Genomic DNA, 13,868 nt, shown 5'->3' on the forward strand with positions numbered 1-13,868 from the left:
AATGAAATGTGTTACCGTGAAAATATGTTTTATATAGTAACCAAGACATGAATATCAAGAATTTTATTTGAATTAACATAAAAAAATTAAATAAAATAACAATTAACAAACATGACTTTTTATAATCAATTTCAAAAATATTTTTAAAACTTTAATTAATTCAATTTAACCAACGTAAAATGCAAAAGTTTTGAATTCTATTTTTGTGACAAAAGTTAAACTGAATTAATTCTTTGTAATTCAAAAGGAAAGGGCTAATTTTGCAACACTAAGCAAAATAATATTCGTAGGATTTTAGAGGAAAGGTTCGATATTTATTTCAATTGCTGAGCAGGGCAAGTTAAGATCAAATCCAGTGATAACTTCGGGATGCAATACTCCTAGATGTCCAATCACCTGAAATAGTAAATTTATATTAGTAAAATTCAAAATTATAAAATGAAAAAGAGTTGGGGACGATCAACAGAAAATAGCCCCCCCCCCCCCAAAAAAAAAAGCCTTACAAACTTTTTCTGTCATTGGTTAGCTATATTTAAGGAGTGGATCATGTTGGATAAAGGAACATTCTCATTCACACATTCATTTCAATAATTTTAGGCTGCCAAAGGAGTAACTTTTTTTAAGGTTTTCCTTTAAAAAGCTAATTTAATTTTGAGTTAAATTGAAATTAATCTTGCTCAGATGACAAAATCTAATTCTGAACAGTGAACATTAAAATCAAATATTTCTTTTTTATTTTCCTGTTCATTTGAAATTCAATTATCTGAAGATTGATGTATTTTAAGATTTTCGACTTTTTAAAATTACATGGGAAAGTAAATACTTATACTTAAAATATATAAAACTTGTATAGGAAAATGCATTTATTAATTTTGTCTATGTAAGGCAAAGCAATCTGTATTCTACTCTATATTAAAAACAAAATAATTTATTTTTGCTGGATTAAATATGGTTGTGAGCAATAATAAAACATCGTGATCGTATCTAAATAAGGACAAATGTCCACGAAAATAAAATAATAATCATATATTTAAAACAATGGGTATTAGTTTTCATGAAAACTGATGCTTTTTTGAAATGAAAAAAGATTACTGTTATTACCACGGACTCAGAGATCCCCGAGAGACAAATGGCGAGGAAGCAGTAATTTTTTTCTCAATTGATGGATTTTAAGAAAGGAATAAAAAGTAATTAAGATCGGATTATCCAGGAAGGCAGGAGACATTGGCCTGTTTATCGTTCGTAGCCATAACAGCTCACCTCCTTTCCTGGAAAAATGTTTTTACCTGTCCATACGCGACTATTTGTGCTGCTCTACCAGGAAAATAAGTTTGATCTTCACTTGATTTCAAATAGTAACCATTATTGGACTTGTTTTCGGATCTAGGCACCTATAGAAAAGTAGGTTGTAAGTAACAGTATATATTTTGACGGTTGTAATTGTGAGATTGGAGTAAATTAGTATAGAACACACTCTTACTACAAGTTTGATTAGGATAGGTAATAGCATTTTAAACTAAATGATCCATTAATCTAGCCAACTTGTAGCCAAAAGTTTTTTTTTGCTAACAAACATACTTAGACGGACGGATGTATGGACATACGAATGACAGAATGCGGACACCGTAGTTTCCTGTCTAAACGTTTCAACCCGTAATTTATTGGCTGCTTTAGAAAGTGTGTCTCTAGAATATTTATAGTGTAGTGTAGTGTCTCTGTTGGCATAACCAACGAACTAACGGACAAGCAAACTTTAGAGACTATCATTTTAGATGTTTCAAAGGCCGCCCATGCAAATGACGAGAAAACTCTGAAAAAATTATTGAATTGGTAGAAGTAAGGAAAACGAATTTGTACATATTAAAGAACTATTACCTCTAAAAGTTGCATGACTCTGTCAAGAAGTCCGTGAATAATTTCAAATCCAGAGGTTTTATTGTAGAAGAGAGCAGATAAGTGTCTCTCGTTTCTTGCCCCAACTTCGGTTCCGATGTCCTGCAAATATAAATTTTTAAAAATTGATTGCGTTGGAGAAAAATCTCAGTTTGATACCAACCAACCTCCCAGTTCTTTTTTTGACGGGGGTGAGGATATAACACAATTTCAAAATTTTAGAACACATATTAGACCTCTTATAATTTAGGTGGTAAAAAAAGCTTAACATTTCAAAAATTTTTTTTAGAGATAATTATGGTGAAACTTATTTTTTTAGTCGATATACCGATGTTAAACATAACCCTAGTATATTCACCAAAAAAAATTAGAATCACTTCGGGAAGATGCTTAGAATCACTTTCTCTTGTTCGTGGATAGTCCCCTTTACAAATATTACCTTTAAAACAACATCTGAGATTTCAAAAATTTTGATAGGCAAAGGCATATTCCTGTTTGCCTGAACAGTCTTCAGGAGTCCAGGCAGCAGAGCTGTTCGTGCTACCTAATATTAATAAAGGCTTTCTTTAAATCTGTGGAAAATGAAATCATTATGCTGAAACTATAAGTTAATTTCTATTTGATCTATTTTATAACAGTATCAATAATACCTATATAAAATTACACAAGGTAAGTTTTCATAAAAGCTTACGGATTTTCAAATAAAAAAAAGACTTTTCTCGTATTCATTCGAATCCGGTGGATAGGAACCGGTTCTCATCCATACGAAAAAAATATGTCTAGCATCGTATTGTAAACGGCTTTCCACGAATATAAAAATGTACAATCATAAGATTAAAACCAGTTTTTTAGCCCCGAGGTGCCTTCTAAAAACTGGTTTTAATCTTATAATTGTACATGCTATATCCGCGGAAAGCCGTTTATAATACGATGAAAGAAATAACTATTCCTACATGTACACTGTACAGGCATAGAGATGTAACATTTCATTTAATACTTATATTTGTGGGAACTTTTGTTTAATAAAATCTTCCAATTTTTAACATTTACAAAACAGCCTGCTTTATTGCATCAAGATCCATGACAGATCTATATAGAAAATAAATGTCTATATATGAGCTCAAGTTTTCCAAGCGATAAATGTTTAAAACTCATAGTGCTCCAATAATCCGTAATAAACTCTCATTGACCAAAACGATAAGACACATTATTATACTTTATGAAGAAAAATTCATTTTTTTTATTTTGTGTTGCTATTTGAATTATAATGAAGTATTAAATTTCTATCCATAAAACAGAAAATTTAAATTAATAATATAATAAATAAAAGAAAACTTAGTTAGTAATTTGATACTAGCGATGCATGCTTAATGTGCTCACATATTGAACTAAAAGAGGACTATCCACGAACAAGAGCACGTGATTCTAAGTACCTTCCAGCATTGATCCTGAGTATTTTCTTTCAGAATATAATAGGTCACTATCAATAATCAATATATTGACGAGAAAATTTATGTTTCACCACTTCTAGTTGAAGAAAAGTAAAAAAATGTCCACCATTTTTCGTTAAAATTTTATCAAACGTTTTGTGGAGTTCGGGGTGTCTTTAATTTTCCATGTTGTCAAATGATAAAAATTTAAAAAAGTCAAAAGCACATTTACTATATCTCATATGTATGTTTAAATTAATGCTAATATGGATTAATTTACAATCTATATAACACGAGTATTCGCATATGTATCATCAAATATCCATTTTATTAAAAGAATTAGCTTCATAAAAGTTTTCAAAATCAATTAAAATACCTAAAAAAATATGGTGAAACATAAATTTTCTCGTCAATATATTAATAATATATGGTGACCTATTATATTCTGAAAGAAAATACTTAGGATCAATGCTGGAAGGTACTTAGAATCATGTGCTCTCGTTCGTGGATAGTCCTCTTTAAGAGTTAACTGAACATTTTAACCCTTTCAGGACGATAATTTGAAATAAAAAATATTAAGATTCTAAAATAGTTTAAAGAAAGAAATCGTCAGGGAGAAGATAATGGAAGAATAGGGTTATTAGTCAGACTTCAGATAACCAAAAGAAAGTAAATAAAACATTGAATAAACCTAGCCAATAGCGAGATAATTATATCGAGCCCAACTCTAGTATATCTATACAAGCAAACACCCTACTACAAACCATACTATTTAGTAAACATTTATAGAATACCTGAAATTCCAGAGTTTTAGGATTTCCAATATGAACAGCTGGAATATTTTCTATTTTCTTGCGCATTTTCAATCCAAGGTCATCACGGGAGCAAAGAGAAAAGGTTAAAGCTTCAGTAAATCCACTCTAGAATTTTTAAATTAGAATAAAATTTTTTTGTCGGAATAAAGTATTTCATTAAAATTTAATTATACTCTTTAAAAAAGCAATAAAATTATTTCTCGTATTAATTCGAATCCGGTGGATATGAACCGGTTCTTATCCATACGAAAAAACTATGTCTAACATCGTATAATATCCAGCTTTCTACGATTGTAAAAATGTACAATCATAAGATTAAAACCAGTTTTTTTAGCCTGTGCCTTCGGCACCTCGGCGCTAAAAAAACTGGTTTTAAATCCTATAATTGTAAATTCTACATCTGCGGAATACTGTTTATAATACGATGCGAGAAATAATTATTCTGTTTTTTTTTCTTTCAGTTCATTCATGTAAATTGTGAACCTATCTAATCCATAAAAATTTTAGTCCAATATTTTTGAAAATAAATGATGTGTAAGTTTCGTCCACCTGTGCGACTGCCTCTCTAAGTTGGTCAGTGAGCTTGTTGATAGGGAGTTGCTGAGCTACTGTCAAAGTTTGGGGAGTCAGTTTTTCAATGTTGTTGTAACCGAAAGCAATAGCGACATCCTAAATAATATAAATTCATGTTCCACATTTCATATCTTTATAAAACAGAAATGAGCTTTATAAAAATGGTAGAGTAAAAGTATTGTTTTGATAGTTCCTAATAATATTAGCGCAGTCGGTGAAGCTTTAAAATTTCAGAACAGGCAGAACTTGGCCTACAAATAATCTGGAGAAACAACGACCCGAAATAGACCAGAATTTCTTAAGAATAATACTTTACGGTGCTTATCAGCTATTTCAGATTAGTGCCCATATGTGGAGGTAGCAATAATGTGAGACATAGGATGTTGCTAAAAAATACTTAGGATCCTTATATAGTGTCTCTAAAAAAATAAAAAAAAATAAAAAAAGTTTAAACGAAGATTACCTCATAAATATCACAAGGATGGATAACATCATGTCTAGTTGGAGGAATAGTCACAGTTATACTTTCATCCTTGTTTACTATACTCTCGAGACACATCTAGTAAATATATAATTACATCATGTCTAGTTGGAGGAATAGTCACAGTTATACTTTCATCCTTGTTTACTATACTCTCTAGACACATCTAGTAAATATATAATTACATCATGTCTAGTTGGAGGAATAGTCACAGTTATACTTTCATCCTGGTTTACTATACTCTCTAGACACATCTAGTAAATATTTAATTATATCATGTCTAGTTGGAGGAATAGTCACAGTTATACTTTCATCCTTGTTTACTACACTCTCTAGACACATCTAGTAAATATATAATTACATCATTTCTAGTTGGAGGAATAGTCACAGTTATACTTTCATCCTTGTTTACTATACTCTCTAGACACATCTAGTAAATATTTAATTATATCATGTCTAGTTGGAGGAATAGTCACAGTTATACTTTCATCCTTGTTTACTACACTCTCTAGACACATCTAGTAAATATATAATTACATCATTTCTAGTTGGAGGAATAGTCACAGTTATACTTTCATCCTTGTTTACTATACTCTCTAGACACATCTAGTAAATATTTAATTATATCATTTCTAGTTGGAGGAATAGTCACAGTTATACTTTCATCCTTGTTTACTATACTCTCTAGACACATCTAGTAAATATTAAATAATTACACCATTTCTAGTTAGAGGAATACTGACAGTTATACTTTCATCCTTATTCTCTATACTTTACTATGTAACTTGTTAATATTTCCTGGGATTATTTATCATTATTTTGGGGTATGGAAATTGCCCCTAGAAATAAATGACCCCCTCCTAAACATCTTTTTTATTTTAAAAACTTGAATTGCGCCGCTAGTAGGTAATAAACAACTAATAATTCCACATTTAGAATACAATCCCCAATAAAGACATACTTTTTTTTAATATCCCACCTACCTAGCCAGCTTTATCCAAGTTTAGAATATTACCTTGCTGAGGAGATCAGCAATCTGCTTTGGACCTTGATTAACTCCAACAAGATTGTTTACTTTTTCAGCTCTTATCACTTCAGTTCTGTACTTCAATGTTGGGTACACACTCACGTTTCCTATACAAAGGCGTGAAGTAAATAAATATATTTTGCAAGTGGAATTCTTTTATCTAAAGACGCCTCTATTGACTAATAACATAAAAATCTTATCATTATTCAAACTTATAAGTATGATCAAGAGAACTTTACCTTGACTTAGTGTCTCCACAGGCTCAATGATAAAAGGAGTTTCCGTATACTGAGAGAACATTGTTACAAGTGTATCCAGCACAATTTTTCCTTTTGTTAGATCAGTACATGTACACTCAATAAATACATTCCTAAATATTTAAAATATTTTATGGGAATTTAATGTGTATACCATTAAACATTAAAAGATCCTTCAATTGTGTAGATAAAGTATTGGTTATAAAGTTTGGTTATAAACTATCATTTTGATGTTTTTGAATACCTAACATAATATATTTTTATTTGTGATGAATAGTTAGTTTCATACGGGAATTCAAGAATTATTTACTCTATACATACATATCTATAATACAAAGTAGAACGATGTTAGTCTGTCTGTCTGTTTGTAGCGAAGGATCTCGCTAACCGCTGAAATGATCGGGTTCTCCTTTACAGGGTAGCTTCTCATAGTTTCCGGGAAGGTTTATAACTATTTCTTGGGGGGTGGGACACCCCTAACCCCGCCAAAAAATGAAAACTACCCCCCCTAAAAAAATTAAAAAAATAAAAATTTCTTTGAAATCTAAAACACGAAAAATTAGTTTGACAAAACCTCTTGTGGAAAAGCCCCTAGAGGCTAGGGGCAAAGCTAGAATGATGTCTGTCTGTCTGTCCGTCCGTTCCTTAAGATCTCGGTAACCACTGAACCGATCGGGTTCTACTCTTCAGGGAATATACCTACTGGTCCTGTGGTGGTTTTAGGCTATTTTCTTGGGGGGGGGGGGGGGTCCTTGGTCCTTTTTTATTTTTTGTTGAAGATTTCCTTGGTCCTTTTTTTAATATTTTGCTGAAAATTTCCTTGGTCCTTTTACGAATTTCGCCTTAAATTTTCCTTTGATCACCTCTTGGGACAAAGCTCCTAGAGGCTAGGGGCGAAGCCGCTAGTAATATATAACACAATTACCAAAGTGCAAATTGGTAAAGATAAACAACAATTAAAATTACTATTATTAGGCATAGGTATGAGAATGATTTTACAGAACTTTTTAGCTAAAAAAAATAATGTAAAATTAAATCACTTGTATATAATGAAAGGACTCTCATATAAATGTAAAAACTATAAAGTGAAACTTACTTGGTGTTGAGAGTGATCTTTGAATGTTCTCCATTAATAATTGGCGGAAGAGATAAGACGACATTATTAGCATCATAGATTACAGGATACATTGGTGAATCCCTGATATTATTTATTTTCATTTTGCTTAGTTTTCGTGTAAATTGACTTGTACAAAATTAATCTTTGTCTGTCTGTTGCAATTTATGTTCAATAAGCTTTAATTATTAGAAAAATATTTTATTTACTGAACAATAACATTTCCTGTAGGGTAGCGTGGGGTTATTCCGGTAAATGGCCTTCATTTATCGTTTGCAATTAGAGGCGTTGTTCTAACTTTATTTTTTCATATTTTTTTTCATTAAAAAAAAGTGAGGATATTCCGGTCAGCTTTTTTTCGTATAAGAGGGTGTTTGCGATTTTGCGCGGTTTGGATTTTTATGTCAAATCGGCTAGGATTGAGCAAGAAAGGTGTTTAAGGTGTCGATAGAAAGCCAATCCTAGCCAATTTGAGACAAGAAAAAATGAATTCAGAGGTGGATTCTTTAAAAAAATTGCTCCACTAATCGCTTAATGGGCAAAAAGGGTGGGTTTTTAATGCAACCATCTCGTAATCAGTGAGCAAATGGCACTTACAATTCGAATTTCGATCTGAAATTTTGCATGAGTAATCCTTGGTAGGTCTATTTTCCCTAAATTGAACAAAAAGTTGAAAAAGTAACGGCTAACGGCTCAGCCGTTTAGCCGTTTTTTTTTGGCTATTTTTAGGGCAAATTTGCCATAAATTATGTAGGAATCAACTTTTTGAAACATATTTTTGCTTTAAATCATGTGAAATGATACAAAAAAACATTTATAGATTTCTAGTACCAGCAACTAGCGACTAGAACAGTTTGAAAACGTTTTGGAGCAGCATAGAGTATTATGTGAAGATAGGTTTCGTGATGATTTCCCTTGAAAATAGTTTTAAAAATGGCTTAACTGCTGAGCCGCCAGCCGTTAGCCGTTACTTTTCCAACTTTTTGTTCAATTTAGGGAAAATATACCTACCAAGGATTACTCATGCAAAATTCCAGATCAAAATTCGAATTCCAAGTACCATTTGCTCACTGATTACGAGATGGTTGCATTGAAAACCCCCCCTTTTTTTCGTGAAAAATCAAAGCGATTAGTGAGGCAAATTTTTTTAAAGAATCCACCTCAGAACTGCTACAAAAACTGGCAGGATTTTTAAGCGATTAGTGGGGCAAATTTTTTAAAGAATCCACCTCAGAACTGCTGCAAAAACTGGATTTTTAAAATTATTTTTTTTAAATGAAAAAATCACTTTTTTCAAAAAATTAGAAATTGCCTCTAATTTTATGTATAAAGCTTAAAAAACATAATTATCTATAATACAAAGTAGAAAGATGTCTGTCTGTTAGTAGCGAAGGATCTCGCTAACCGCTGAACCGATCGGGTTCTCCTTTACAGGGTAGCTTCTCATAGGTCCCGGGAAGGTTTATAGCTATTTTCTTGGGGGGTGGGACACCCCCAAAAAATGAAAAATACCCCCCACAAAAAAAATTTCTTATTAAAACTAAAATTAAAACAGTTGGGTCTACTACCCCTCCCCCCCCAAAAAAAATTTCCCCCCTCTCCAAATTTTTTTATTTTTCTTTTAAATCTTAAATACTAAAAATTTGTTTCATCAAACCTCTTGGGGAAAAGCCCCTAGAGGCTAGGGGCGAAACCGCTAGTATAATAAAAAGTATGATTTTAAAAAAAATTTGCATGAAATAAAATGATGTTTTTTAACTTTTTTTAAATGGGTAAAAAGTGGTAAAAAAATGTCCGATCTGCATGAGACCAATACAGTTAGAAAGCCAATGACCTAAATTTTCCATCAATAGTTCAAATGTTGATAAAACTTATTTTAAGGGGGTGTACCACCCTCCCAAAGTCAAGTGACCGGAATTACCCCACGCTTGGGGTGATTCCGGTATAGGCCACCCGCCGCTCTTTAGACCGATTTTTGACCAACTTCTAGTTGCGAGATCTTAATGCGACCAAGACAGGCATCATCCTCATTGCAATATCATTCATTAGCGATCAAAATACATGGAAAAAGATTTTTTGAAGTTTTTTTTGGGTAGAAGAAAAAAGTGACCGGAATAACCCCACGCTACACAATTATTCAAGAACTTTTACTATTTTTAAAGTTTAAGATAATTTTCGATGCACTACTTATTTTGTCTTTGTTTATATACATTTATTTCTGATTTATTTAAATTTATAATAAAAACAATCCTAATGATAGGAAGATAAGGCTTGAGATGGCTGTCTGTTGAGTACAACTCCATAAGTTGAGCGCTTGTGAACTCCTTGGTTTGGTTCAAGGGAATGAACTTGATGTCTCCAGGTGGACGAGCCATGTAACGGAAGGGTCCCTTAAAAAATAAGCTATATAAATCTGTAAAGGGGGGAGATTTTAATACAACTATCTCATAAACAATGCGCAAATAGCACTTAGAATCCGAATTTCGTTATGAAACTTGGTATGAGTATATACCTAATTTGGTAGAACAAAAAATTGGAAAAGTAACGGCTAATGGCTCAACTGTTTAGCCTGTTTCTTAACAAAGTATTACAATCCTAAATTATTACCTTGATTGTGTCCAAGTCATGGGTACCAACACTGGCCAGAGTTCTTTTCCTGGCTAAATTTTGATGCAACTTATCCTGAAGAAAAAAAAATATTTAAAAAATTCTTGGGGCTAGTAATCTAACAACAATAAATATTGAATTTCTTTCAATGTATAATTTCAGGTTCATTTGTTTGCGTAAAAGTAAGACTATATGCGTTGCAAGGATTAAGAAAATAGGTAAGTAGCAGTTAAGAAAGCTCTTAGCAAAAGCGTTTGGAGTTAAAGAAACAACAATAGCAAAATGTTTTTCTTTTATGACCTGGAGTTCGATAAAGGAGTCGTAGCGATCTTTGGTGAAAGTGATGTTCCTCAACACAGCTCCTGAAATAAATATAAAATTGAAAACCAACCATATTAGATCATAACACGCAAAGTTATATCTAAAGAAAATACATTGTATCTAGTTAAAAATATTCATGTAAATATTAAACAATTAATTAAGTAGTTAATTAAATTTTTACCAAGTGTGCATATTTGATTAAAAATTAAGAAAAGAACGTCAAAAATGAATGAGCTCAAAAACCCTTACAAACTATCTGATAATTAAACCGTACTTGGCATACATTAGCGTCATAAACCGTGTGTAAAGGCTTTATCTTTGGACTGAGAGGATAGGTTATTAACCCCCCCCCCCCTCTATTTTTTTTGGTAAGATTTCTTTTTTTCTTAAAACCTAATGAAGCTTAAATTAGTAAAACAATTTAAAGCTTTCCTCCTAGCTGCTAAGATATTGTATATTGTCCTTAAGTATTTTAATTTATCGAGTGATGAGCATGAAATAAGCAATGAGCAGTGCAGTATATATTTTATCATTGTATTTAAGCATATTCAAAATCACACAAATTATATAGAAAAACAATGTTGGATTACCTACTTTTATGCGAATGACATAAGCTTACCAATTACAAAAGGACGAACAGCCTCAACACTTGGATCCACTTCCAACCTTTCCATTTTAGCAGGATTACTTAATTCATACCTTAACAAATGATCCAATGTTATTGATATAACTTTAGTGTTCATATGTTTAGAGATGAGATACAACATTAGTATGCAATCAATATTTGAGGTTTTAGTCTGGGAGGGTGGGAACATTTGTGTGAATTATACTGGCTACTCATAGTTTTATAATAAGATTCTCCTGTTCGTTGACTTGAAATTGGGGACTTAAATCAAATCTTGACTATCTTATTTGCAGGTGTACTACAATCTAACGTTGATTGTCTTATAAACCCTTATGATACTGTATATGAAAAATCACTAGAGCTATGTTAAAAAGCGTAAAAATTAACAAAAGAGGAACGTATATTTTTTAAACTCCATTTTTACTGGGGACGGGTAACAAAACCCCCCATACAACAGTTTTTTTTTTATACCATTGCTGATATGAACTCGACATCGTTATTCCTTCCTTTTGTTTGAATATCAAAAGTTCCCAACCTTTATTTCTTAGAGAATTATATAGGTACATAGAGTAATCTTCAATCGAAAAAAAATATAGATAAAAAAGTGTATTAGGTTAAGCAATTTTTTCTCCCTCAAAAGGAAGATAAAAAAAATTAAGTTATAAACTTACTTAGGAACCTTCATCTTATTTTGAAAAATAAGAAGAGCTCTTACTAAACCTTCCACACACAGAAGATCATATCTGTTGGCTCCAATCTCTATCTAAAACAAAATATTCTTTTGATTTTCTTTACTCCTGCGTCTGTGCCCTTTTATCTTATTTCGCAATCGTTTAAAACTAAGAATGTGTGTTTTTTTTAGTTTGATGTTTCTTTTGTGTGGTTGATTCAGCCTCTAGATTTCCACATTTTTCCACTTAAAGATCAGTAAAATGAATAAACATTACATATTTTGCTACCATTATTTTGTGTAGATAATCCTACCCAATTATGTAAAATAATGGAGTTTTGAAATACCTTGTAAACGACTTCTTCTTTCCCATCATCATTCTAAAACAAAGTTAATATAAATAATAATGCGTCTATCCTTATTAGAAAAGGTTACGTCAGACATTGCATCTATGAAACATTATACCTATGGTGGCTGAAAAACTATCCAAACTAATCACTTTTTATAAATGAATTATTTGTATGAAATTTATTATTACCTTCTCCGTAACTACTTCGTCTAACTCGAGACCAAACTCAAAGCAAAGTTCATCAAATTCCTGCTCAGTATACACTCTGTTGTTTAGGGTTTGTTGATGTATTCATTTCTAAACTGTGTATTTTGGAGTATTTAGGAAAAATGTGAATAGACCTAAAACTTTTTCAGTAACATGGAATTTAGTTTGAAGTTTAGGAATTTAACTATTGAATTATTACTTCAGCCATTAAGGATAGATATAATTTTTGTAGCAATGAAGGCACATTATTGATGCTGATTTTAGGTTGGATTAAGCACAGGTTACGAGATCGACGCAGGATCCAGGTCTTCACACTTAATTGGGATCAAATTAAGATTGTTGAAGTACGAAAGGGTCGTGTCTGCTCTGGGACGCGGTGGGAGTAACACACAACATGTGTGCTTCTCTGACCGCTGCACACATTATTTGTGTCAATATTATTTGTTATTTGTGTGATAACAAAATCTTCGTGGATTCCTGATAGGTGCTTTGAAGATAGTGTTGGTAATCGGACACAGATGATTTCTGCCACCAAAAGAAGAAACAGTTTTCTGACTGCCTGCTTTTTTTCCTGCTACATCATCTCAAGCTTTTATTCAAATCTTTAGATTTCCTTTGTTTCCTTTCTTGGAAACATTGTTTGGTAACTTAACCCCATGACGCTTAACTTAGACGCCCGCCAGATGATCTACCTCCCCCCCCCCCTCCTCCTCACCAACAGTCTCACCACCTCTCTCCCCTCCAAACTTCTGTCAACAACCCCTCCTCATAACTTCAACTACACCTACGTGCCTACAACATCTATAAACCCGCTAGAAATCCTTTGTGTGCTTTTATTATCTATTTTAGTGTGTGTGAAAGGGAAAATATTTTTCCTTTATTCTTGTGCAGATTCCCCCATATTTTATGGGGTATTTTCACCCGCAAAAGCCTAGGGGCGGGTTCGCTTATTACAGTGATACTTTCAAATCCTGGCAAGAACTCTTGTAGTCTTTTTATTATAAGACTACCTTACAATTTTGACTTTTCCTCAATTTTGTAAGTCCCCAAAAGAGCCCAGTAAACTTAAACTGGGACCCTCCACCTCCATAATCTACTCCTGCCCAAAATTCTTGCTATCAATCAAACCAACCAACTCTAACAAACTAAACTCAAACACCAAACCAATTTAAACATTATCAATTTAATTGTGTATTTAGTTTATTATGCTAGTTATTAATATTTTATATGTATAACAGCTAACCCTTAACCTACTAACACATATCTAATTTATTAATTTTTTTAGTTCGTATTTTACTTATTTTATCATGTATGATTTTTTTCTGTAAGAATAAATCATTTCAACAACAACGAAGTACGAAAGGGAAAACTGACTAAATGAACCACACGTCATTGGTTATAGTGATTCCAAAATAAAAATATTTATCAACATTCCTCCCAAGACCAGAATGGAGTAAATCCCTCTTGATTGATATGGTTGGCATTTTCAATCTGAAAAT

The 13,868-nt window shown here is 32.1% G+C and overlaps 1 protein-coding gene across 1 annotated transcript; it reads right to left on the minus strand.

Moving 5' to 3' along the window:
• Nucleotides 1-48: 48 nt before the first annotated feature.
• Nucleotides 49-13,857, minus strand: beta-PheRS (phenylalanine--tRNA ligase beta subunit). Its single transcript, XM_080173706.1, has 18 exons — nt 13,804-13,857; nt 12,352-12,427; nt 12,161-12,193; nt 11,815-11,906; nt 11,138-11,217; nt 10,498-10,559; nt 10,198-10,272; nt 9,840-9,980; nt 7,573-7,673; nt 6,459-6,589; nt 6,208-6,326; nt 5,175-5,270; nt 4,688-4,807; nt 4,118-4,243; nt 2,333-2,437; nt 1,876-1,995; nt 1,287-1,391; nt 49-396 (listed from the first exon to the last, which is right to left on the minus strand). The coding sequence occupies exons 1-18, from the start codon at nt 13,851-13,853 to the stop codon at nt 295-297; spliced, it is 1,734 nt and encodes a 577-aa protein (XP_080029832.1). The 5' UTR covers nt 13,854-13,857; the 3' UTR covers nt 49-294.
• Nucleotides 13,858-13,868: the final 11 nt, after the last annotated feature.

Source organism: Acartia tonsa, chromosome 10 (assembly GCF_053477335.1).
Source record: "Acartia tonsa isolate MP-2025a chromosome 10, ASM5347733v1, whole genome shotgun sequence".
Classification (NCBI taxonomy): Eukaryota; Metazoa; Arthropoda; class Copepoda; order Calanoida; family Acartiidae; genus Acartia; species Acartia tonsa.

Bases quoted from the DNA above. Each gene is read 5' to 3' on its own strand.
- beta-PheRS (XM_080173706.1), bottom strand. From the start codon at position 13,853: ATGCCAACCATATCAATCAAGAGGGATTTACTCCATTCTGGTCTTGGG. The intron at 4,244-4,687 runs GTGGACGAAACT...TAAAAATTCTAG, and splicing joins TTAGAGAGGCAGTCGCACAG to AGTGGATTTACTGAAGCTTT. The intron at 397-1,286 runs GTAAAAACATTT...TTACTATTTCAG, and splicing joins AAATAGTCGCGTATGGACAG to GTGATTGGACATCTAGGAGT.